The sequence below is a fragment of the Pygoscelis adeliae genome, unplaced genomic scaffold (genome assembly GCF_000699105.1).
Source record: "Pygoscelis adeliae isolate BGI_AS28 unplaced genomic scaffold, ASM69910v1 Scaffold227, whole genome shotgun sequence".
In the NCBI taxonomy this organism is placed as follows: Eukaryota; Metazoa; Chordata; class Aves; order Sphenisciformes; family Spheniscidae; genus Pygoscelis; species Pygoscelis adeliae.
The window spans coordinates 1163334-1190411 of record NW_008825100.1 but is presented as its reverse complement, the minus strand read 5'-3'; the positions used below and the strand labels follow the sequence as shown (position 1 = coordinate 1190411).

At 40.6% G+C, this 27078-nt stretch overlaps 1 protein-coding gene across 1 annotated transcript; it reads right to left on the bottom strand.

The window, feature by feature from the left end:
- Nucleotides 1-24655, bottom strand: CFAP221 (cilia and flagella associated protein 221). The gene is made up of 23 exons (XM_009327162.1): nucleotides 24517-24655; nucleotides 23969-24069; nucleotides 22855-22941; nucleotides 22654-22749; nucleotides 22079-22179; nucleotides 18950-19053; nucleotides 15266-15425; nucleotides 14615-14738; nucleotides 14417-14528; nucleotides 14087-14195; nucleotides 13429-13516; nucleotides 11618-11707; nucleotides 10134-10229; nucleotides 8556-8646; nucleotides 7125-7252; nucleotides 6605-6685; nucleotides 5462-5569; nucleotides 5142-5318; nucleotides 3507-3665; nucleotides 3010-3104; nucleotides 2380-2469; nucleotides 2058-2177; nucleotides 1-124 (listed from the first exon to the last, which is right to left on the bottom strand). Exons 1-23 carry the CDS (start codon nucleotides 24653-24655, stop codon nucleotides 1-3), a joined length of 2580 nt encoding a protein of 859 aa, XP_009325437.1.
- Nucleotides 24656-27078: the final 2423 nt, after the last annotated feature.

Here is a 27078-nt window from a genome sequence, read left to right as displayed (position 1 = left end):
TTATCCCAGAATAAGGGTTTTATTAAGTGCTTTCAGCTTCATTTTCTCCACATGTTTTTGAACCTTCTCTCTGAGCTCGTTGTTTTGGGGTTGAAAATGTCCATCTGGATTGTTGTGCGGGTCTCTGCAAGAAGTTTAAAACGTCATTTGTATTTATAATAGCCAGGGGAGCTACTTAGGAATGCTGACAAAAACAAAGGAAGAGACACTTACACATAATTTCTTTTTTTATAATGAACACAGAGGGTATTCCATTACTTATGCAGAACTGGAAAAGGAGTGAAACTGTGAAAAGAACACTCACTCTTGGCTTGGCCAGTTAGGAAAGCTAACCATCTGATAGGTAAACACATACTAGACTGATTTGCCTTAAGGATAAAATACTGAAACTGCTGTAAAGGAGCAATGTGTGCTCTGTCATCTAGTGAAACACCACCCCATCGACAAAAACGAAGAACCTGCCAGTGACAAAAGAAAGGACTGGGACTTCATTGTTTGCTAATAAATTTTTGTTTTCCTCTTTACAAAGCCAAACAAATAGGGAAGCTTTCAACAAGTAAATTTCAATACCCAGAGGTGTTTAATATAGAAAAGTAATTTCATTTTTGAAGAAAACATCCAGAACTTCAAAAAGAACCAACCTTATGGTTATAGAACTACTTACCCAGGAAAAGCACCATCCAACACTGTATCACTGTGGAGAAAAAGGTCACTCTTAGTTACACAAGCTATTCCAAATCCCCATGTTCTGACAAGCAGAGTGTCATAAAATGCAAAAAGTGGCACTGAGTCAGACACACCTATATTTTACAGCAAATTATTTTCAATCAGTGCTGTAGTAATCACAATACAGCAATCAGTGTTTTGTCAGAGAGCTCATAATAAGCATCACTGTTTTAAAGTTTAATGGCTGACAGTTGCACAGGATTTGAATGTCGATCAAATAATTTCCCTCTAAAATTAAAGAAAACGATACATTCAAATCTCTTGATGGCTCTGAAAGTTTCAGGCTATTATGCACATATTGACATCCAAGCCACATCATGACCACTTTAAAGAGGGGACAACTGTTGGACAGAAAGATTAATTCACCTGCTCCAAGTCACGCAAGGTATCTGTGAAAACACAGGGTTAGAACTCGGTACTTTCTCCTGTGTTGCTCTGCAATCACTTATCCTACCCATACTGCCTGCTGCTCAAGCCCACTGCCCCCAGCGTCCCACTGAGCAGCTCATACACCTCCTTGCATCCTTCCTGCAACATCACACACTCCCAAGTTTCACACAGTGCATCCACTTCTGCTTCCAGCCCCACAGAATTGCTGGGCAGTTCTGAAATGTTGCTCTGAAACCACGGTGGTAATCATCAACCCCATCAAAGATGCATTTGTCCCTCAGAGCTTTCCTTGTCCGCAGGTTCCCCCTCAAGGTTCCTCTGCTGAGCTGCAGACTCAGGACATTGGCCTGACAACGCTGGAGGCAAAAGGCAAAATTTGGCCCTTACAGTGGCCAGTTTACAACATTTTAGGGAGCAGGTAGTTCTGTGTTTATGAATGCAAGTTATTCTACATGCTGTGCTGTATGCCTGAAGCACAATGTGTCTTGGTGAAGTGTGAAGCTCGGACAGCAGACCAAAGATGACCCACTCCTAGGAAAAGCCTGAGAAAAAAGCACCATGCCAGGGGAAATTCTAAGGGCTCATTCCTCTGCCAGCATTAATAAATGCCTAACCAAAAGGGTCACTGAAAAGGAAACGCCACTGGTCCAAGAACATTGAATATCTCTGCGGAGGCAAGAAAACTGCCTCAAGTGTTAGATCATATTGATAAAACTGAAGTCAGAGACATCCAGGTCAGTGTGTCACATTCACAGCTGCTTTCTGAAGTCCAATCTGGAGATCGCATTAGCAGTGCAAATTTGCTCAAAGTACCAGATCTGTATCCCGCTCATGACAGAGCCCCTAGAGCATCTCAGTATGACTTTTTACATAATTCTGACAGGGATGCTTGTCTTCAGACTCCTTCCTATTCCTCTCCCCTAATTTCGAATTATACCTACCTTTCTTCTTTTGCTGATTTCTCTTTGCCTTCTTCTGAGAGTGCCTGCCCAATTTGTGGAAATTCAGCTCTCACCATCTCTGGAGTAAGAATCATTTTGAACTCAGTTTCATCTGTCTCACTAAAAATTAGTAAGATGAAGAACAATCGGGCTTTATCCTTTTAAAAGTATTTTTTAGCCAACAAAAAAAAAAGTACGTTTTATGCAAGAAGGACTTTCTGCTTTTGCCTTTGAGGATCTCTCGGGACAGGTTTAGACACATCCATACAAGTGGTTAAGACATAATTAATCACACTGAATACAAAATAGAGGAGAAACTTACTGGTCAGTTATGTTCTCCCTGTCTCTCTCAGGTAAGTCATACAGCATTGGTGGTACATCTTTTGGAAGCATATCTAAACTGTAAGGATCCCTGTGATGGAAATGGTATTAATTTAAGATGGACAGAGAGTAACTGCACTCAATGCTCATATTTTGAAACGTCACAGTGGTTGTAGTTACAATGAAGATGATGTACTTTTAAATATTCCTGGAAAATCTGAGTATACCAGAAACTGCTGTGATATGAGGGAACGTGCGCCTGAGAGATGTTGGCTACCACTGGGTGCAAGTGCCCATATGTTAAAGGTTTTACTGTTCATACTTCTGCAGGACAGACAGAGTTTGCACCTCCCGGGGTCTTCTAGCACTGAATCAAAAAGCATTGAGGAGAGATGTTATTGAAAGTCCAGACTGGAACTCTCCTTCCAGGGCTAGGTATTTCCTCTAATGATTTCCTCTTCCTTCAAGGAGGTCAGTAGGGGTTTTCCCCATTGGTTTTGTATTTCTGAGCAGCAATTAATTCCACCCATGGGCCCACTTTTATCTGTGGGACTAGTTACTGGTCAATGTAGTTACAGACAGCAGAAACTGATGCAGGGTAGAGGCACTGTATATTCAAATTCTTTCTTACCTAGGTGTTGTACTTGTCAATGTGGGAGTGTTAGAAAAAGTGGAATACACCACTGGCGAGAATCTTCTCCACTCCATTACTCCACAAATCACTTCCTGAAATGACAAGTGCTACAGCAATCAGATTTCTAACACATAACGCTGTGGGGAGAGAGGCTTGCAGGACAGAACATCTGACTTCTTGGCTGAGAACTGAATCTGGGGAGCTGCAGTTCTCCATATTTAAAAGATGCTTCCTCTACTGCAAGGTCATGAAAATACAATAAGGAGGAAAGAGCAGAGAAATACTCAGGGATGAATAAGAGACGTGGATAAAACCTAACAAGAACAAGTTATTCTGACCCATGTACTGACTATTTAGGTGCATGCATAATTTATATTTGAAAATGTCTTCTATCTAGGATGACTCTTCATCTTCCTTTTTGATTCCTTGGAGCAAATCCTCAGCAAGAACATACTCAAGCCAGGTACTCATACAATAAACCCAAAAGGCCATACCTGGTGATGCAGAAATTTCTTTTGCGTGACTGGAATACTGGATCCTTTGGGGCATTCCTTGGTAAAGGTATATTTTGGATGAGGACAAAGATGATATTCAATATTTGTTTCAGAATAGGCCAAAGGAGGTAAAAATGGAACTAATCCTGGAGTGGGGTTCTAAAAACAAAGAAGAGATTATTTTAAAAAAATCATTCTGAGCACCATGAAGAACTAAATTGAAGAAAATTCAGTTCTTACAATTAATGTAGTCTTCCCAGATTCACACCTTTGTCTCACTGTGACTGTTCTGTTTGGTGTGACGCTTCATTTCCTGTTTCTTCCCCTCATCACAGACCCATAATTTGCCTGGCTTATCCATGCTCTCTGCTGTATAAAATACAGCAATTTAGGTGTTGTTTCCAAGTTTGGAAGAAAAAACTATTGGCTGATTACTCCAAAACCCATTGCTGATTCTCTGAACAGTTCAGAATCCAAGAATGGGAACTGGCCTCACTGTGGTGGAAGCTAGTGAGCATTTTGCCATCTATTTCACTGCACTAGCATCTGTTTCTGAATAAAGTCTAATGCTGGGTAGTGTGGGATCAGGCTGCGCCTGGCTCTTACATTGACATGACAGAGGGATGAAAGAGATGCACAGAGGATCTCATCAGTAAGCCCACTGGAGTCCTGGCCAAATGCAGTGAGGACAAGTCTATACCATATATGTTATGCCAAGACCACCAGACTAGCACACTGGGCTCTGGGCCATTGCAGCTAAGTAATGCTGAAAGACAGAGCCACCCAAGTCAGGCACAGTGCCATGCCGGCTTGGAGATGCTGCCTGTACACACGCACAGCACTTCACTGAGCTATACAGCTGTCTCTGCCTGCTCAAAGAGACCTCAGGGACCTCCAGGCTGCACTGCACTGTGTGGGAAATACCTTCTGTAGTCGGTGCCAAGTAGTACAATCTACATGACAATTAAGTAAAAGAAAATCCTCCCATGCACGTGGTTGTGATTTTTTGAATCTCTGTGCCTAATAATTTGGAAATGTGGTTTTGGGATGCTATGAGAACTACTGGGAACTCTAAGGCAGCAGGACACAATGTGAGCAAAGAGTTTGACTTCACTTTTCCCAGTTTACCTAAGGATCAGGCAGAACTGCAGTCCCCTAGCTGGACAGAAGGAAAAGACTGCGCCTGTCCTACCTACCTGGGCAAGAGCATGAGGTTATAGAAGGACTGAGATGCCAAGATCATGGCTTTTCTTCTAACATTGAAATGGGGAAACAAATGGAGAAGAAGGGAGGGGCCCCATGGTGTTCCAGGGAATCCGAGGATCGGTGACCATTTGTGGAGCGTGAGACTGGAAGGGTCTCCAGTTCTCTGCCATCACTGGCAACTTTGCCTTATCATCCCTCCCCTAAACTGATCAAATTCCACCTTAAAGTGAAATGGTGCCCCTCTCAGTGGGATGAGCTCTGTGACTCCTACCTACCAGGGCTTGCACCTTGAAGGATTACTCTCTGGATAGTTTTCTATACTAATCTGAGTAAGATAATTGCCCACCAATTCCACATCAGGCTTCTGATGAAACAAACACCTTTTCCCCTCCTTTCTTAGGTTCTTCGTGGAAGTCAACTTCTACTTACAAAAATGCGAAGTGGGTTGCTCTCTGTAGGGTAGACTAAAGCTTGGGGAGGAACCAGTTTTAAGAGGCTGAAATCCCTTTCCGCTCCTTCTTCTCGGGATGTTTTGTGAAAATCCATCCTCTGGGAGACCAGGTTAAGCTGCCCCTCAGGAGAAGCAACTACTTGAATCAACTCATCCTTGAAAAACACAGACACCAAAAGTTTTCAGAGTGCAGTAAGCCGTTTGGTATAAAATGTTGAGATAAAATTAATCAAATAATTGCAGAAATGTAGAGTTGGGAGTGACTTCAGCGAAGTTTGTATTTGAGATGACTTGTTACCTGGGCTCCCTGCCTCAGTGGTCGGGAAAGTTTTCGAGGCTTGTAACTTGTGGCTGCATGGTGTGTACAAAATGGCTGATACTTCATAATGCTGAAATGCTGAGGAACCTAAGTACAAAGAAAAAAGGTGTGCTGCAGGAGATGACAATAATCGCTTTTGATTAACTCACAGATGGAATGGAGCATTCCAGCTTTATCACGGACACATCACATCTCTGTGGTAAAAGAGACTTGGATCACTATTCTGGAACATGGTATATGACCAAAACTTTGAGAAGCCACACTTCACCAGGACAAGCTGAATGACTCCATAAATGAATATTTCCATTCTTGCTTTTCTATGAAAGATCATGGATTTAACAGTTTCTTGATCAAATATACTGAACTTAATGGGGTGGAGAAAAGCTGTGTTAAGTAATATATGTAACACTGATAGATGAACCAATGTGTAGTAAGGGGAAAAGACGCTACAAGAAAGCTTCTAGACTTGTTCCACCACCTGAAAAAACAGGAAGTGGACATTGAGCCAAAATCTGCATTGATTTGAACCCAAGGAAATATTTTTACTTTGATGGGGTGCAGAATTTGATCTTTTGCTATTCAAAAATTGGAAAGAAAAGGGTTTAGAAGTCAGGAGAAAAAATGTTTCTGTACTCATAAAGTTGAAAAAACATTATATATTTCAAGAAAGAGATGTTTGCATTTCCTGTGCAGGAATGAAGGAACTAAGCATGCAGAACTGGATGCCAAATAAGCAGAAGACTTCCATTACTTTCTAAAAGGAAGGACACTTTTATAATGTCACTTTTATAAAACTCTAAAATTAAAGGAAAAACTGTGTGGCGTGCAGGGCTTGCAGTATCCTCATTCATAGAGGGATTTTGTTGTTTGAGATATAATAATTTCAGCTGAGCTGATTCATCTCTCCGTCTGGAGAGAGGGACTATTGCTGACTATAAGCTTGTTCCTTATGGAAACAGGTGAGATTTGTTTTTAATAAAAGCATGCTAATCACACAGCCATATTAAAGTAACATTTCTACTGAGCTGCACAATGGAGTCACTGGATCAGGAAGAAAACATATCTAACCGGACTGGTGAAAGACAGAGACATGATACAGCTGAGGGAGCTGTACTGACTCACCTTCAAGTCGTAAAAAGGAAGAATGTATCTGACTTTCACATCTACCGATTCGATAGGAACTAGGCCAAGAGCATCAGGTGCCTGAAAGAATACAGTATTTAAAACCCAGTAATATGGTGGGCATTTTGTTTTGCATTGACAGCAATCCATCAGCACAGCTACTTGAAAACATATGGAAATAATTATGCAAACATTCTCTTTTATATTTCTCCCGTCCTTTCTTGGACTTTAGCATTTCAGTTATTTTTCATTTCTTTTCTTCTGCAAAATCATGGATGTTAACTAACTCTGATCATTAATGTGGTACTCAGAATTTTAGAATGCAATAAGAGAATGCAAAGATTTTTTTATTGTTTTCAGCAGCACCCTTAGTAAATCTAAGGCCTGAATTAATTTGTGGGAACCCCAGAACACCAGTCACGTTGTGAAATTTTAATAAAGGAAGTACTGGGCCTGGGGCCAATGTCTTCAACAAAACTCTATCTCGAATGTTGGCCACCATTTTAGTTACTATACCTACCAAATCATGGTGCAATTCATGGGAACTGTAAAAGGGGAATTCAAAAGGCAATATACGATCTTCAGATATGCTGGAAGAAATGCCCTTACATTCTTCACTTTTCTCTGGTTTGCTGAAACTCCTGCTTTCTGTCATGAATGGAAAGCAAATATTAAGATTTTGTAATATATCTTAATACACTATTTAAAAAATAGAATCAAACCACAAAATATACTTAACATCTTCCTAAGACAGGATGTGTCTAGTCATTTTAATATAAAAAGTAAGGTAATATTTCCGAAAGGCTTTAAATGCCACATCTACAAGACAGCAGGCACAATACCTTGACTAGCAGACAGATCTAACTCTCCCTTTTCTAAAAGGACATTACAGCCCCCTCATTCCAGCATGGTCCTCTATCTCATTCCGCTCAGCAAGGCAGAGACAAGTCAGAAGGCCCCTCTTACACTAACTGCCATTATGCCTTCTACTTGAAGCACCCCTGCAACTCCCGCATATGGGGAATTAAAACTGCCTACTTGCAGAAGCAGGAAAGGCCTGATATGGAAACGTGTTTCAGCAGTTGTCAAATTGTGTGTGTATGAGGGAGTGGGAAATAAGAGACACAAATTGTCTTCTGTCCCCAGTATACCCAACTGTGATTCCCATCCAAGGCCAGTTTCCTTCTATGACTGTTAAAGAACAAGGGACTTTTCCATTTCACTTTCATTTCACTGTAAAGAAAAGTGATTGCTTGAAAGCACTTGTATGAGAAAATGCTAAGGAGGAAAACTCAACCCAGTACTGGACACCTAGCCATGCATCTCATGGTTCCTACTATCTCATTTCACTGAGTTCAGATATCTTGCCTTCATCACATTCAGGTGTCTCTCCCTATTCCATCACCCATGCGATAAGCTCCTCTTATCTATGTCTCTAACCTCTTGGGCTCCACCTGATCTGTTCACCTACCTGTGTTTCCCATATAGTCCCATCTGCCCTTTCCGTGTTCCTCAGGCCTATAAGTAGAATCATAGAATGGTTTGGGTTGGAAGGGACCTTTAAAGGTTATCTAGTCCAACCCCACCGCTAGGGGCAGCGACATCTATTGCTAGATCAGATTGCTCAAAGTCCCATCCAACCTGACCTTGAACACTTCCAATGATGGAGCATTCACAACTTCTGCCCCATTAAGTAGATAAGCTGCAAGGCTCCTAAGAACTCATCACATTTTTTAAATCTGGTAAATAATGTGCACGAAAAATAAACATATTTTGACTACAGCTATTTCTACCTTGTCATACTTATCTTTTTTGTTTGAAGACTCCTTTGTAGGGACTCCGTCTTTACGTTTACATGTCAGTATATATGTAACGCACCTGACACACTGCAATACAACCTGAATTATTGTAATTCATGGCCAAAATATCAACTTGTTCTTCTACTCCTTACCAGACACAGAGCCTTCCTCCAAACCTCTGGCTTCTCTGGTTAGCCCACGGAACAGAAGTAGTAAACGATTTAGCCGAATCTGAATCACAATCTGAAAGAATGAATTTAAAGTTAATATTAAGCCAAAGACTCTAAGATTTACAGACATAGAAATATATGTACATTACAACTGTATTTATTTTGCAGAGCTCACTCAGACATCTCTATTTCAGAATTTTTACTATAGTTTTCTGTTCAGGAGGGAGAAAATGAGGAAGGAGAGATGTGAAATGGATCTCAACTCTACAGTGACATTACACAACAAAAACAGTTCAAACCTTCATTTAGTCTTACAGGTTTATTAGGCTTTTTTGGCTAGGTCCTAATCCTTCAGCTGTGTCTATTGGCATATACAGATTTAATAATGGGTAAACAGTCAGTTGATCAGGGCCATACGAATACTTGTGGCTCTCTGAATGAGGAGAATAAGTAGTAACCTGCACTGTGCAATTCGCCCAGTGCCGTGTATCACAGGGTAACAATGAAGAGTCCTAGGTTTTAATACTGGGACTAAATAGAAGGGGACATTTTGCCGCTTCCTTATTTGTGCAATCCAGGAAAGAGCATGTCATTTCAGGACCTCCGTATTGACATTAATATTGTGAATAGATAGAGAAGAATATCCAAACTGGGTACTAGGAGAGCAGGAAATTTCCATATTGCTTGCTGCATTTAGATTTACTGGGAAATGAGCAGTGGAGATGCAAAAAAATATTTAAACCCAATGAGATAAGTGATTTTACTGATTTAGTCTTTAGCTTCCAGGTTGGAAGGGATCTTAGGAGGTCCTAGTCCAACCTCCTGCTCCCAAGCAAGGTCAGCGATGAGATCAGACAAGGTTGCTCAGGGCTTTATCCAGTCTGGTCTTGAAAACATCCAAGGAGGTAGACTGTACAACCTCTCTGGGCAACCTGCTCCAATGATTGACTGTCCTCATGGTGAAAAAGACTTTTCTTATATATAGTCTATACCTCTCTGATTTGAATTTATGCCCATTGTTTCCCATGTTCCCACCATGCACCATTGCAAAGATCCTGGCTCCATCATCAATAAACTCCTCAGAGGTGTTGGAAGGTGCTGCTTTCTCCCCCCACTTTCCCTCTCCAGGCTGAGTAAGTGTGTCCTCACAGAGTCTCCTCACAGAGTGAGTGCTCCAGACCCCGACCATCTTGGTGGCTCTACAATGAACTCACTCCAGCTTATTGATGTCTTTCTTGTACTAGGGGCCCAAAACTGGGCACAGTATTCTATATGCATTTTGAAATCTTCTCTTTTTTTGTACAAAAGTATTTAAAAAAAAAAAATCTAAATTCATCTGCATTTGTTTAGTATTGATTGCAATACTAAGCACTAGCAGAAGTACCAGCTGAATACAAAACTTACTCCAGATCCTTATTTGATGGTGAAGTAGGGACATAGTTATCAAGCTATCAAATCCCTGGATAGCTGTGAAGACTCCTTACGTGCTAGTTTGCATGTTCTTTTTTGCTATTTCCAAGGCGTCATGCCATCACATTGCATTCTGGTTCTTCACGTTACCTTGTATGCTGCCTGTTGGAATTTCCTCAACATCCTGTTTCTGTTGTCCCAAGGGTCATTATGGAGCAAGTCAAATGTGGGATGGACGCTTGGATACTGCATGGTATTTTTTAAAAGAAGAAAAAGAAAAGAAAAAGGACATCCCTTTTACAAGTAGACAAGGGAGGAATTTCCTCCAGCCCAAGCCATTCCTTGGCCTGAATCCATATGTTATTTCCAAACACTGAAATTAAGTCAAGTGAAAACGTTCACAGTATTGGCATTTAACCAGAAGACTTCACTGCAAGGCTTAATGGGAGGTAATCACCAAATATTTGCAGATGCAGTATGGGGAATGCAGAGATAATGTGGCATGATCTGCATCTACTCATAAATGACAACCACATACTACAACTTAAGTGCAATACATGGGCAGTCAGACAGTGGAGAGAAGGGACTAGGTCTCTACTAAGTACACACTTCATCTTGCACAGACATGAAGTTGGAATAGCTGAAAGGGCTCAAACCAGGGGCCCAGCAAAAACAGCATCCTGTCTCCAGTAATGGCTGATAGCACATATCCACAGAAGGGTGAAAGACCAGGGTAAACTTAAGAGTGATAATTCCCCAGAATAACCTCCCCACATCTAGTCATCTCTGGCTCTTGAGACAGAGGTGATGTCTCTGTATTTATTGCCTTAAATTTTCAGAATGCTCTCTGAACACAAGTAAATCTCTTTCTCGATGCATTAATCTCCTCTCCAGTTTTAAACTGATGTGACAGAAGAATGTGGCACTAGAAGAGACTCCAGTGGCCCCAAAGTACAGTACGTCTCAACAGGAGGGCAGTCGCTCAACCAACATTTAGATTAGGAATGTCCTCAGAACACCAGCTCCACACAACCCCATGCCGTGCCTCACCAAACAATTTTCAGCACTTTGTAACAGGCATAAGATTATAGTAAAAGACCAACTCCCACAGCTGTTATGTTCCTCAGGAAGGCAGCAGTAAAGATCCTTTGTGTTGCTAACATTCAAAGTTCCTTCAGTAGCAGGGTGTCCATTAAACAAAGTTCCCAATAATCCTAGGAAATGGATCTTAGGAAGTAGGTCACACCACAGAAAAGGACAAAAAAAATCTAAGTACCAGAAAGGTTCCTGTCAATCTGACCTGCAGGTAAAGGTTGCAAATCTTGTGATATGCTTAACCTTATGTTTAAGCATGAGAAAGCTACTCGTGAGAGCACGTTCAGAAACAAGCAATGTGAATCTCAGGTTAGGCCTGCAGATTTCCATTTGTCTATCATATTAGATCATCAGAAGATGAGTTGTGCATGTAGCACAGTGCTTGCCCTACCGTACTAAAAGTAAAATGGGAAATAAGACACTGACACAGAAATGGGAATATTAGGAGGAAAAGTATTCAGTGCCAAATATCTATTGCTGTTTGTTAGCTTAGTAAGTGATAATAACATATAGCAGGCAATAATAACATATAAACAAACCTGGTCAACAGGCCGGATAACACGTCTGAAAGAAACTTCTCCTTTTTTCCTTTGAAACTCCTGTTCTACGATAGGATCTCCTCTTTGGATCTAATTTGTCACCAGGAAGAACAATCACATTAGTACAAAGCATCCAGTGAATTCTTTTCTCCCTTACAATTAGTGGAACTCACTTACAATGGAACATTCTGGAAACGCTTGACAAAACACAGACTTCATTCCCTTCTACGGAGTGATTATTGCAACCCTTGAGCAAGTCAAACAAAGTAAAATAATGTCTTTTTGGGTCTGAGTTTCAATCAGATCCCTGCCCTAATCAAACACAGTTCGCTTTGCATAGCCAGAATCAGCCGGAGAGGGGTTACAGAACCAACACCATAAGTTAGCACCCAAACAGATCTTCCCGGCGCCACAGAAATTTCCTGCAGCTTTCCCATGTTCTGTGAACATCTCTGTCATGGTTTCTAATGGTGCCAGCTCTTTAATCTGTTCATGTGTGAAACCATTTACTACTGATATCACTTCACTTCTTTGAGACCCTCTCAAAGTGTTCAGGCATGCTGGATGAATACCAGTGCTTCTCTTCCTTGTGCCTCTTCCATCCCAGTCCTAGTCACTTATTGTTTCATTTCCAGGATACCATTATGTCTTAAACAAAGACCTTGGGGTTATTTTGCAAAGTGAAATTCCCATGATTTTCATGGACTGAGGTTTTAGTTAGTACAATGGAAGACGGACCAGTTAAAGGTTTTCAGGACAGCCACTCCCAGGCTGTATAACACAGTGGCCACTTGAGCAAATGATGGAGGGATAATAAATACTCTGTGAGGCCTAATGACACTCAAGGTGAACAAACTGACAGCATGAGCAAAAATATGCCTCTGTCAGAAAGTCATGGGGGCAACTGTGAAACCAGCCAGAGATCTCCGCAGCCCCTATAGCCAACAGGTAAGTGAAATGTTTCTAAACAAAGTCAACATACATCTAATTCAGTGATACAACAATCTCACAATTTAAATCCTCTTTTTACTCACTTCCTCCTTTGTTAGTATTAAATATAATGTTTGAATTAATTCACAGTGCCTAATTCAGTGTATAAATTAAGCCTTTACCCTATCTGTAAATAATTTTACTCCCATAAACAGCTCCTTGGAAGTCAGTGGGATGTCAGAAGCTACTTGAATATCCAGGAGGCAGAATAAGAGGGACAAGCCCCACCTGTCCCTGAGGGCTGTGCCACATGGGGAAAAATATTTCCTGCCACAAAGTATTGCTGCTGTCACCTCCATGGAAGATGACCTGCAGTCTGGGGTGACTGGAAGAAACCAAACAGAGGAAGGGTGAAGGTGCAGAAGAACAAACTGATGAATTATCTCCCCATGGCTCTGTGTGAGAGTACTGACTGGGTTTAGCTCTTTGACTGTGAGCCACTCAGGACATCAGCTCTTCAGAGGGGTACAATATAAACAGAAGTTTGGATGCAGCCACGGTGCTGACAGGATTACGCTGCAATGTTGCACTGTGACATGGCTGGGTGCAAATCTGCTAGGTTGGGCAAATATCTAGTTACATTTCCATTAATAACTTACCCTTCTCTCTGTCTACCTCCAAGATAAAACCACCTCAGAAACAGTGATACACAGGCATAATAAAGATATAACTGCAGTAAGAAGTACAGCTAGTACAGGTTTGCATTGAGGTATGAAGAAGAACTGAAGACGTAGAGAGCTTGATACAATTCACTAGTGCACTGCATAACCTGAAAGTATAAGTTTGATTTTAAATTTATAGAAAAAACAGTGAAAGCTAACCTTGTATTGCTCTTCTTCCCTCTGTCGGTTTTCAATAATCTCTTTTTTACATTCCACAGAGATTGGATCTTTGCCTTTATGAACTTGCCTGCATTTACAGTGGAGGGGAGAAAAATACTTTACTTAATGCACAGTTTCCTTTATTTAAAGGCTAACAGACTTATTCTCCTCTTCCTAAGGTGTCTAGGGGTCCATAACATTCAGCATAAGAGCAGATTTGTGGATTGCAAATGAAACCACGGTGTGCTTACACACACCACTATGTGTTTTGCTTTATGCCATTTGATGTACATGTGCAATTCTGTTCACTCCATTATACATTTTAGCCTTGATTTACTGACAACCATGACAAAAGCTTCCTTTGCCCTTAAGGGCACAAGATGAGATGCATGACAACAAGGTTTTCAGCAGGTTTCTTTCTGCATGCAACCATAACACAATCAAAGACCTCATTGGGTACTACTATGGATTACTACTGAGACTGCTCTTAGGCAGAAGAGAAAAAAATGAAAGTAAAACAACAGTAACTTAGCTCTAAAACAAACCTATCAGGACATGAAATTGCAGCATTAAGTCCTAGTGGATATTTCATACATCATTCATAGAGGCCTTAGTTAAGCAAACCCCTGTGTTTTTAATGTGGTTAACTAACACTTACCACTTCAGATGATTTGCTTCCTCTTCCTGAATATTTTGTTTGACTTTTAGTTGAAATATGGCTTCTTTCATCTGTCTTGTTTTTATCCCTTCACTGCCTTGGCAAAGGGCTGCAGGAATATCAGAAAGCCATCTCACACCTCAAACTAGACTGAATTTTCAATTGGGAAATTCATCCATTATGATAACTGAACTCATTAATACATAAAGCTAAGGTGAGATTTCTTACGGAAACTACGATCACATCACCTCAGCAATTCTGAAGCTGAGTTCCTCATCAGAAACTTACAAACAATGCTAAGATCAAGTTTATGCTGCTTAATTACATTACCTTCTTTCAAGTCCTTAATCTTCAGTTTGCCTGGTTCTTGATTCAAAACAGTAGCTACAGCATATGGATTTGACAAGTCTGTGGGGAATCTGAGGTTCTGATATTCAATTTCCTACGAGAGATAAATGAATAGGAATAAATAGAAACAAGAAAGATTTTCAGCCCAGAAAAGTACTTGTGGTTATTTTTTCTTCACACCTTTACTTTTTGAATAGGCCTCGATCGTAGTTGGCTGAATTGGTCTCTTCTCCACACCACGGATCTTCCTGCAGATGCAGCTTTTTTCTCTGGACGACTTCGTTGTTTGTCAAAATGTTCTTTTCTAGGTGTCAGAAGGACAGATATTGCTCTTATAAGTACTCCGTAAATGGCATATAAGTCTAGCACATGCATTTATATCCCCTTTAGATATACAAGGAGACTGGAAATTTCTCTCCCAAATTACAACTGGAACCAAACTTTCTAATCTTCAGAGTTCACAAAAAATTAAGTACAGCCCAAAAGACCTTATTGCTAAAAAAAAAAATCTATCTTGCAAGGCCTCAGCAATAAGAATATAATAGAGCAGGCATAACAGAAGCTGAGGACGCTCAACACTTCTTTAAGGATATGTAGCTTCTCGTTATTTTTATTTTGGTACAGTTTCACTTCATACAGATGAAGGGCGTTCTGAGCAAATGATGTAAGAGAGCAGGTACATGTATTAACAGTCAAATTACATTAGTGCATTTTAAGTCTCCATAGATATAAATGCTTAAAATGATTACAGCAAAACAGCATGAAATCCTATTACATAGGTATTTTTTAGCACTGGGCAAAAATACTCAAAGATCAGTCAACCACACATACATTAGACCCAGATGTGGTGTTGATGTTCCTGTGAATACACATACATAGGGTTTTGAGTGAAACTGTGAAATCCGTAACTGCATTGTCATTTGTGCTGTTCCATACTCAAGTGGGGAATATTTCACAGTTACTTCCACTTTCCCATTGCCTGGAATGATTCCTGTGATTAGAGGAGAAAAACAATATGAGTCCATGTAACATGAGCCCACTTAGGTATGCTGAAATTGATTCTGGACTACATTTTTTAAAAATAATATTAATGTTTGAATGGATGGTAGTAGGCCTGGAAAATATTTCAGGTCTCCAAATGTCTTTCAAGAACTATCCATTGCCAGATAATGGGAGATATTTTGCAATAGCAGAGAGATTTGACAGTAAGACTATAATATTTCCCACTGTTGTGAAAATGATTGCCTGTTTATATGTGGAAATTCTTCACTTGCATCTGCCAGTCTTAAGTCTCTGGCACTTACTGCTTTCATGAGCAAAGTATTATAAACTTATTCCTCTGTGCTCTTCTAAGTTGGGGGAATCATCTGGATTTGATGCATTACCTGTCTCTACTTGGTCTTGTTTCCTTATTACCTATTCCATTATTTTCTCAACCACTTTAACCACCCTTCATATCTCTAATCATTCTGTGCAATCCCAGGATACAGGCCCTGATGCTCCTCAGCATTTCTGCAACAAGGAGTTCATTCAGCTCATCAGAAATATGAATTACTCATCTCTGTAAAGTGACCATTGCCTGGTTTTCTGCATCCTGCAGTTTTAAACACCAGTTAGTTTCATTGTTTTGGGGTTTTTTTTGTGTGTGGAATTTGTTAGAGTATTTCATCATTACTGATCTCAGAGCACAATGGCTTGAGTAGGAGCTGAAACTTCTTAGTGCTTTTCAGATGGCCTTCAGCACCTTAGAGTTTCTAGCTACCGAAGTTTCTGTCTTAACTGATTTTTACGGGGTTGATGTTTTTTCTGGGATATTTTTGTTCACCTTTCTCCCAAGAACTAAGCCAACTTAGAAAGCATGAATTAGTTCCAGCCACTTTGTCTATGACCATGCAAAAAACCAAAAACTTCCTGATGAATTTTACAACTTCTCCCTAGTTTTACTCGTGTAATATTGTTCCTTTCCATCCTCGATATATCAAAACTTCTTTAAGCACAAAGTAAGAAAGAATATTATCCTGAAAGAATGACCCAAAACAAGGCAGCAGCATAGTTCATCTTTGTGAACCACACCTCCGATAGAATCCAACTGCTACCTCTGAAGAATGAAAATCCATCTGACCAAGACAGGGCAAATTCATATCGTTGTACATACAGGAACAACAGCAACTTCTACTGAAGTGCATAAATAATCAAAGTTTAAATTCCAGTGTCACAAATGGCACTAAGCGCCAGATTTATGAAGGTTTTTATTTCTTTATATTTTTATGTATTTTCATGGAATTGACCAGACTGCCTAAGTGAATTATGCAGCCAGGTCTCATTCACTTACACATTTTTGTCAGAACACCTGGGCACTTACATGCTTCTGCTGGCACCTTCCAAATGTAATAATGATAGCAACTGACCTGCAAATAGTTATGTCTGCCTCAAGACAGAGCCCTCTCCAGCATTAGGCATGAAAATAGCTGAGTGTACTGTAGCCAAAAGTCCCTGCCTCTTGTAAAGCCTGTACACAGAGGTCTAGGCTGAAACCACTGCTGTCCCATGAAACACCTGCAGCAGTGTGTTTTGTGTCCATCACTGTAATGAATGGCTCCTGAAGCAACAGACACAATTCTATCAAATTCTTCCTGACCACTAGGGAAAAACAGGTACAGGGATATGTTTGATAGAGCAGAGGTCACCTTTTATTTCCTCTGTGCCCCCAATCAAGTAACATGATGCACACCTATTCCACAAAGACAGATATCTGTTACTTTAATGGGGCAGGAGCCAGACAGTCCTTGGGGAAAGGTGTGATAAAGAGGTGAATGCTGGGCTTCCTGCCTCTCTCCTTTCCACAGGCCGCACTGGCAAAGAGAGAAGACAAAGGCCGGATGGACTGTTTGGGACGTCCCATATTTTGCCAGAGGTCTGTAGCTGGGCATTGACAAAAGAAATCTACCAGCCACAGAGGGCTATTTGCTGTGAGGCTGCATGTGACTAATATGTATCAGCCTGCATTTACCTGGAAACACTCTGAGGCAAAGGCTTTTTCAGTACAGCACTGAATACACTGTCAAAAGTAACTACCCTTAATAAATATGGATCTAACATTTAGAATTTTAAATAAGTTCAATCTACCAAATGTTGGCTGGACAGTGAAGGCTCTGTGAGGCTGAATAAAATCAACGTGGAATTCAAAATCTATTGGACAGCTGCACTGCAACGGGATAACATACTCCTTACTGAAAAGAGAGAGAAAAAAAGAAATTAATGAAACTACAGTTGATCATCAATTACAAGCTGGAAAATCATATTATACACAACATGCACTGAATTTATCTGTGTTCAGAGGGATGGGTTACTTATTAATGGGAAAATAGTAATTCCTCGTTGTTCCAAAATAGCACAATATTTCAGCTCTTTCACTCAGTGAGGAAATGAGAGCTAAATCTTGATTCGAATGCTGGGTATTTTACATATTGACTTACTTTCTCCTACCCATACAGAATCCAATTACAGAAAAATTTATAAAATTTACTTTTTAGAAGTTATTTATGTGTATCCTCAAGTTCTTACAAACTGGAATATCCAGCAAGTACAAACAATCCAAACTGGAGCAACAGTAAGTACAGAACCAGAAATGAGCCTTCTCCCATGACCCTCCTTGTGGAGGACAATGAGAAAAGACTGTGCAGTCTTCAAAAGTGCTGAAAACTCCAACACATCAGAATGACTGGACTTTAACCACTGTAGAAATAATGATGCCGTGGCCTGATTTTCATAAAAGCCCTTTATGTCCCACGCTGGTTGTATGAGGGGTATTAGCACACATCTTTTCAAGCTGTCTTGCTTTTGTATGCATCTATTTTCACTTATCAAATTGAAACACAAAAGCATTGGTGTAACACCATCCATCATCCTACAAATCAAGACCAATTTACCCAGGCTTATTTCTGTTGTTTGTAAACTGTCTGACTGAAATCCTATCCTGCTGATTAGCAAAGAATGTATGTTATAGACAGTGTTCCTTTGGAAAGCACATTTTGAAATGCCTAAGGAAATAAACAATATTAGCAAAGTCATTTTTTCTCTGCCTTAATATGACCTGTTCATGAATCATAGAATCATAGAATCATTAAGGTTGGAAAAGACCTCTAAGATCATCGAGTCCAACCGTCAACTCAACACCACCATGCCCACTAAACCATGTCCCTAAGCGCCTCATCTACCCGTCTTTTAAATACCTCCAGGGATGGGGAAAGAGAGAAGACAAAGGCCGGATGGACTGTTTGGGACGTCCCATATTTTGCCAGAGGTCTGTAGCTGGGCATTGACAAAAGAAATCTACCAGCCACAGAGGGCTATTTGCTGTGAGGCTGCATGTGACTAATATGTATCAGCCTGCATTTACCTGGAAACACTCTGAGGCAAAGGCTTTTTCAGTACAGCACTGAATACACTGTCAAAAGTAACTACCCTTAATAAATATGGATCTAACATTTAGAATTTTAAATAAGTTCAATCTACCAAATGTTGGCTGGACAGTGAAGGCTCTGTGAGGCTGAATAAAATCAACGTGGAATTCAAAATCTATTGGACAGCTGCACTGCAACGGGATAACATACTCCTTACTGAAAAGAGAGAGAAAAAAAGAAATTAATGAAACTACAGTTGATCATCAATTACAAGCTGGAAAATCATATTATACACAACATGCACTGAATTTATCTGTGTTCAGAGGGATGGGTTACTTATTAATGGGAAAATAGTAATTCCTCGTTGTTCCAAAATAGCACAATATTTCAGCTCTTTCACTCAGTGAGGAAATGAGAGCTAAATCTTGATTCGAATGCTGGGTATTTTACATATTGACTTACTTTCTCCTACCCATACAGAATCCAATTACAGAAAAATTTATAAAATTTACTTTTTAGAAGTTATTTATGTGTATCCTCAAGTTCTTACAAACTGGAATATCCAGCAAGTACAAACAATCCAAACTGGAGCAACAGTAAGTACAGAACCAGAAATGAGCCTTCTCCCATGACCCTCCTTGTGGAGGACAATGAGAAAAGACTGTGCAGTCTTCAAAAGTGCTGAAAACTCCAACACATCAGAATGACTGGACTTTAACCACTGTAGAAATAATGATGCCGTGGCCTGATTTTCATAAAAGCCCTTTATGTCCCACGCTGGTTGTATGAGGGGTATTAGCACACATCTTTTCAAGCTGTCTTGCTTTTGTATGCATCTATTTTCACTTATCAAATTGAAACACAAAAGCATTGGTGTAACACCATCCATCATCCTACAAATCAAGACCAATTTACCCAGGCTTATTTCTGTTGTTTGTAAACTGTCTGACTGAAATCCTATCCTGCTGATTAGCAAAGAATGTATGTTATAGACAGTGTTCCTTTGGAAAGCACATTTTGAAATGCCTAAGGAAATAAACAATATTAGCAAAGTCATTTTTTCTCTGCCTTAATATGACCTGTTCATGAATCATAGAATCATAGAATCATTAAGGTTGGAAAAGACCTCTAAGATCATCGAGTCCAACCGTCAACTCAACACCACCATGCCCACTAAACCATGTCCCTAAGCGCCTCATCTACCCGTCTTTTAAATACCTCCAGGGATGGGGACTCAACCACTTCCCTGGGCAGCCTGTTCCAATGTTTAACCACTCTTTCAGTAAAGACATTTTTCCTCATGTCCAATCTAAACCTCCCCTGGCACAACTTGAGGCCATTTCCTCTCGTCCTATCACCAGTTACTTGGGAGAAGAGACCGACACCCACCTCGCTACAACCTCCTTTCAGGTAGCTGTAGAGAGCGATGAGGTCTCCCCTCAGCCTCCTTTTCTCCAGGCTAAACAACCCCAGTTTCCCTCAGCCGCTCCTCATAAGGCTTGTGCTCCAGACTCTTCACCAGCTTCGTTGCCCTTCTCTGGACACGCTCCATCACCTCAATGTCCTTCTTGTAGTGAGGGGCCCAAAACTGAACACAGTATTCGAGGTGCGGCCTCACCAGTGCTGAGTACAGGGGCACAATCACTTCCCTGCTCCTGCTGGCCACACTATTGCTGATACAGGCCAGGATGCCATTGGCCTTGAAGAAGATGTAACAGCAGACTGGGGAGGCAATTTGTTTTAAGGTATAGTGCAGCTTGTACGGTAACCAAAGTGCCTTAAAAACAAGACAATTATGCCACCTGTTGCCTTATGGACCTTCTGTACCTAAGAAGAAAGCTGGGTGGTAGAATACAGGTCTTATCCTACACTTATGGAAGTAAAAAGAAGTTTTTCCATTGACCTCAGTGGGTTATGGATTGAGCCCGTAGTGCTTTGGATTCTGTACAGTACCAAGTGTCTCAGAGGGCTTTCATTTTTAGGAAAGTTTTTAAATAGCCTAATGATAAAAAATACTGGTAAAAATTAAGTTTTGAAACCATCAGTTTTCAGGAACTCTTCCAAATTCCCTCAGGGGCATCTCTGAGCAATGCTGTTGTGTTGAGAAATTTTTCCATTATTTAAAATTGTATTTTGTACTCTGCCTAATCTCTTCTCTGTGTTCTGAGAGTATGAAAATTGTGCATACTTCAGCATTTGTTTTAAAAATGGAGCAAATAAACAGAATCACATCATGCCTAGAACGTCGGGAGTTATGTTCAGTCCTGTGAGAAAGCCGTAACGTCGCTTCTGACGGATTCATTAGAGTTTAACAGATTAAGGGGGAATAGAAAAACAAATAAATAAAAAGACACAAATGTTCATTCTACAATGCTGGGCTCATTTCACTGCAGAATTTTGCATTTTCCTTGTATGTGCCTTGCCTATTCATGTTTCTGTGCTTCAGTAAAATTAATGAGTTACTTCCAACTCACAGGCTAAGACCCAACCTAGCTGCTAAGACCTTCAGTTCCTAGAATTCACTCAAATCTTTACATTAACACAAATCACCGTAATTACAACTAATATAGTCAATGTACTACAGAACTAGACTCTAATCAACAGGATCTCCCTTCTCCTTTTTCCCGTCCCAGTTCCTATTAGCAATAATTACCGATTACTTCACGAGAACAGTCAGTGTTATATCTACGCTACGGACAGAGTAAGATGAAGTCTATGCCATTTAGAGCTCCGCATCAGAGGATCACTTAAAATATTTTTAAACAGAAGCAGAAAACCTAATGACTGATCAATCTCTGGACTGAGCTTAGTTATTTGCTGTCACTTACACCTACCATTCCCAGCTCATACCTTCATTTCCAGAACCCTTCATCTTGAAAGGAAGATCCATTCTCTTAGGACTTATTAACGCTAAAAAGACAGAGCACTTGGGAGTGTACAGATTATGAGCAGCAGCCATATTGCTTCACCATACAATGAATGAAGTGAGTCAGCACCAATTCAGACTAGCTGAAACCCCAGTTCCATCTATGTATATGTTCAGCTTGCGCAGCATTTCAGGCACACATCCTGTGAATGTGTGCCTGAAACAGTTCATATACGGAATTATTTTGCAGTCCAGATGGTAGCTGACTTCCTTAAAGCTTCCAAGATGTTAAGTTGTACAAATAGAGGAAAATGAGCTTTTTCAGATTTTGTGCATGTCTCACAAAATGTGGGCAAATGTCTGTCCTTAACTCACCTCTGACCAACTGACACATCAGACAGATTTATAAATGATGGAAATTCTACAACATTCACAGCAGGGTAAGCATGCACAGGAACCATTAATGTATCTTCTCCCTGCAAAAAAAAGGGGTAAATATTTATTTCTTACAGTGAATAGATGTTATGGAAAGAAAAAGTTTCTGTAGTAGTTGGCCAGTAAATGGGCATAAAACATCTTCAAGATCATCACTGTGTTGCACCTCAGGATACTGATACTCTACCTGGTTTCAGTATCCATCTGTCTTTCCATACTTTCAGCAACTATCTAGAGCTCCTCCAAGCCTACTCAGCTAAGACATTACATCAGTGTGGCACAAAGACTGATCTAATGGCAAAGAATGACAGAATAAGGAAGATATTCTACCCACAGCTCTGGGATGTTTACAGAGATGCTTACAGAGATAAAATAAAATTCTCCAATCCAGACTTACTGGGAATAAACGCATGTGGCTCTAGATTAACTGTACCTTTACTTTATCATTATCATCATGTCCTAATAGTTGTTTCATTCCATTACAACTGTAAATATATTTTATAATAAAACCTCACCTGACAGTGAATTCGGATGCAGTCATAGTAATACCGCCACTCATCAGGACAAAAATCGACAGTAACCGCATATGACAAGCCAGGGACAAGCCGGTGCTAGAAAATGACCCAAAATAAGATAGAATGCATGTAAAAGCCGCTTATATGACACAAAACCAGTGCTGCATGTGAAGAGCAGTATGAAGGCTTTCTGACACTTACTGTTTTGTTGTATTTGATCTGAAAATACTTTGTCTGGGGTGGTATTATGTGAAGGTTTATTACATCGCCAGAAATATTTATCAGCTTCTGTAGAACAAAAGAAAACCAAAACCACAAAACACTTCGCAATATAAGAGGTCAATTGAGAATGCCAACTGTACTTTTTGTAAGACTATCCATAGTAAAGAAGCTGTATTAAATAAGGAAGTAATAATTTTTACTTTAGCAGAAATAATTCTGAATATGCTCTGAATTGAAAAGAAAATTATGTAAACCTTGCATCCTGCATTTTTATTCTTTGGAACCAAGCCACAATTCCTTACCGAGGAATAACAGTTAGTCTTGCTAAAGAAGACACTACTGCTGAATCAAATTCTGGTCCTGTTTTACTTATGTGCAAAAGGAACAAAAAATGAAACAACCTATTGACTTCAGTTTTACAGAGGTCTAAAACAACAAAAATTATGTAATATTCCACAGTTTGTTTTGGATCACAAAGCACCAAACCTTTGGACGGTGACAGTTCAGCCTGTAAAGCCTCCTGCATCTTGTTTACTTTCATTATATCTGGAGAACCTAGTCCACCATAATCACCCAAGCTCTGCCTCAAAACACTTACCACATGAATAAAGAAGGCAGACAAAGGGAAAGCAGAGAGAAGAAAAGGAAATACCCCAACTATTCACAAGAAAAGGTAATCAAACCTATGCACTGAGTTTCCTCCCTTAGATTAAATTGCTCTTGGCAGAAGGCCAGAACTGCTTTCAACATTTTCCCACCAGTGAATAGGTTTGCAGACACAGTGACGGTCCAAGTGCATCTTGAAAACAGACTCTTATGGAGTTAAAGCATGAATCCTTCATTCATGACGTGCAAGTCACATATCACTAACACTGCTCGCAGACAGGGGAAACAGAAAGGTAAAACAGAGACTGTAAAGGACAGTGATGCACACAGCATGGTACTCATCTGTTTTGTTTCCGCAGGGCCACTGGTTTTAAGTGCTGCTTTTTAGAGCACTCCATAGAGCAAAAGGCCTCATGACCACAAGCAGTCTACTCTGCTTCTGTTATCCTTTTATGAGCCCCAAGAGGATCCCTGCTCTGACACTTACCAGTGTCTGTTGGTGATGTTTTCCAACTTCATACCCTCCGTAGTGTAACACAGCAGGCTCAGCCTGTATAACCTTGCTCCTCTGAAGTTCTGAATAAATCTCTACAGAGACAGATAATAAAACAGGGAGAAAAGGAGACCGGGTAAAACACACATGATGACTGTTACTTACATTGATTAAGTATATTTATGTTGCACCCAATGTATTATAGAGAAAAAATATGAGACAGAGATTATTTCTCCTGTTAAGCGGGCATGACTCTTTAAATGGAAAGTTAAGGCAGCATCTACTACCCCAGCAGAGCCATGACCCTGTTGCCAGTTTCTCTCTTAGCATCAACAAGCCACCCCAAAACTTTAGGGTCAGCCAAGATTGGTACAGCCACTATTTCTTTCCTGACTACCTCTCCTATGATTTGGGCTCACATGAAGATGCAATTTAAGCAACAGGATGGGAGCTTTGCCTGTGAGTTGTGAAAAAAAAAACCCAGAGAAGTGCCTCCTAGGATCGCTCCAAGGTTGGGGAACAGTCAGAGAGCAGAAACTTACTTGATTCCAGCAAGTGATTGGGGACAGCATGTCTTTTTTTAGGTTCCTCCACTAGGCTGCCCAGAAGGACACTGGGTATTTTCTTGAAGGCTTTCTTAGCGATTGTGATTTCTGTGGCGGCTGATTGAACCATGTCCATGTTAGGACAGAAATGGAGTCTGAATGGTACTAAAATTCCTCAGCACCTGGGGTCAAATCAAAATAACATAATGACCAAAATGTCTTCCCTTGCACTGGTAACATCTGTTGCCTAAAACTGCCTAAAAACATTTAGGAGAGGGAGTTAGTTAGGCTTCTGTGGCATGCTTCTGGCATGTTAGTTACTTTTTTTCCTGCTGAAGGAGATCACTGTGTATGTGCTAAGTACCAGGATGGAGTGATTCCAGGAAACCCTGCTCCCACCACAAGCCCTAGCACTTTGGGCATCCTTGTCTGTTCTAAGGCTTACTGGGGACATTTGGCTTTCAGGACTGTGTAAAATATCTCTCTCTCTTCTTTCACGTCCCCCAGCACAGAGAAGGTTCTTCTGATAATTCCACTATCCAAACTGATTTCTGCAGAGATGTTCTTCCAATCTCGCCTGAGTGTTTGGGTTGTTAATGTGCAGGTTCATTTTTTTATTTTTAAATATTAATGTGAGGGATAAGAAAATTGGCATTTGAATCTTTTGTTTGGATAGCATCATCTGGGTTATTAGTTTAGTGAAGATAACTGTAAACCCAGAAGGCCACGGGTATTATAGATCCTGTGTTAAGTAAGCACAGTTATCAGAACATAAACTTCTCTAATGACAAGTGCAAATATTACACAATAAGGACACCAGACACAATCCCTCCACAAGAAATTATCTTCATAAATACAGCACATAGCCCTTGGCTCTCCTATGGACGGGAGAACTGCATGGAGAAAAAGACAAGATACTTTTGGAAAAAGTACCGAGTTCAAAAGCCATGCTGGGTTTTTCAACCCTTAGGAAGGGGGTTGAAAACCCTTCATTTTGTATTTATTCTTCATGAATGGGAAGGTGGGTGTGCAGCTCAGGATGGTGCCACATTAATATCAATGCACACTTGAACTCACCCAATGCTAGACAATATAGACCCCTCCTGCCAGGCTCCGGACACGAGGCACCTTCCTGTTCCTGGAGCAGTGGCACAAAGGCTGATTAGCTGCTTGGACAAGAGAGTTCAGTTGTATGATCCACACTATGGCAGCACTTTTAAGGTTCAACAGTTCCAAAGTTGAATCGTTAGTACCAGGAGTGGTATTGTGTTTGTTTTGTTGTTTTAACACTCTCATACTGGCTTGAATGACCTTAAAGGGCCCAAAACTAAAATTAACACTGATCAATAAAAGTTTGAGGGAAGAAGGGCAGGGGGATTATCAAAGCGATGCCCAGCATACCTGGATCAGCACTTTTGAGGACTGAAGAGGTCTGCCTCCCCCATTACATTTTATGGTCTCTTCTCTGGTATTTGTTTGGGTTTCTAGCCTGCTTTAGATCTTTCAGGCAGAAGTTGAGACGTGGTTCAAGCTCATAAAGTGCTGTTTTGATTTAAGGCCTTGTACAGTATTAAAAAATAAGCAAGAAGCTTAAAATAATGTGCTACCAGTACCCCGGCCTCAATAATATTTTCCACTCCATGGCTCCAAGTACAAATTTTCCACTTGCAACAGAAAATCTGTAAGATGAACTGAAATTTACTGTGCACAACAGTAAATTTCTTCTGAGGTAATGAGACCAACCAAACTCGGACAAAAACATACTAAAAAAAATTCTAAACATAAGGCTTACATTCTTTCCACTCGTGTTGTTCAATGTATACAACTGCTGTCCTCCTTCTCTTGGTCAGTATTCCCCATAAGGAATACAAGTTTTGAAAAGCTGTAAACAGACTTACATTAGCAAAGGATTCCCGGTGTAATCTTATCGGTAATTTAAAGTGACGCTACCATCACTACTCACCAACTTTAATAACACACAGCAGTATTCCTCAAAGGGCTAATACAGGACGAATGTTTACGTGCCAAGGTCCTGGAATCTCTGACTGATAGACTGATATTCTTAAGTTTTCCAGGATACCTGTGTCTATCCTTAACATCACTTTTTTTTGTGCAAAGCCACCAACAGGAGAACTCTGGGGCTGTGAAATCTTGGTTCCCTTGGAAGCAATGGCAAAACTCACCCCAAATCCCCTCAGGACACGGTATCACCCTTCTTCTGTCAGCACTGGGGCTTTCTAACCCCTTTGTGTCTCACAGAGCTCCCAGCACACCTCACCACCAGAAGGGGATGCAGTTTAATGCCGTTACATACTGCGTGAGACTTGCAAAAGCATCGACGTGCTTTAGGAGCAACGGAAAACGTGCTTTTAAGGTCCACCCTATATAATTAGGCTAGCAGAGTTTCTTAGCGGTCAGAAGGGCTTACAGTTTCACAACACGTACCCCTGCCGGTGCCACATCCTCTTCAACCTCCAGCCCGGTCGGAGGGGTGCCGGACCTCCCGCCCAGGCCCCTTCGGGCCTCTGCGAGCGATGCGCCGCAGGCCGGACAATCCCC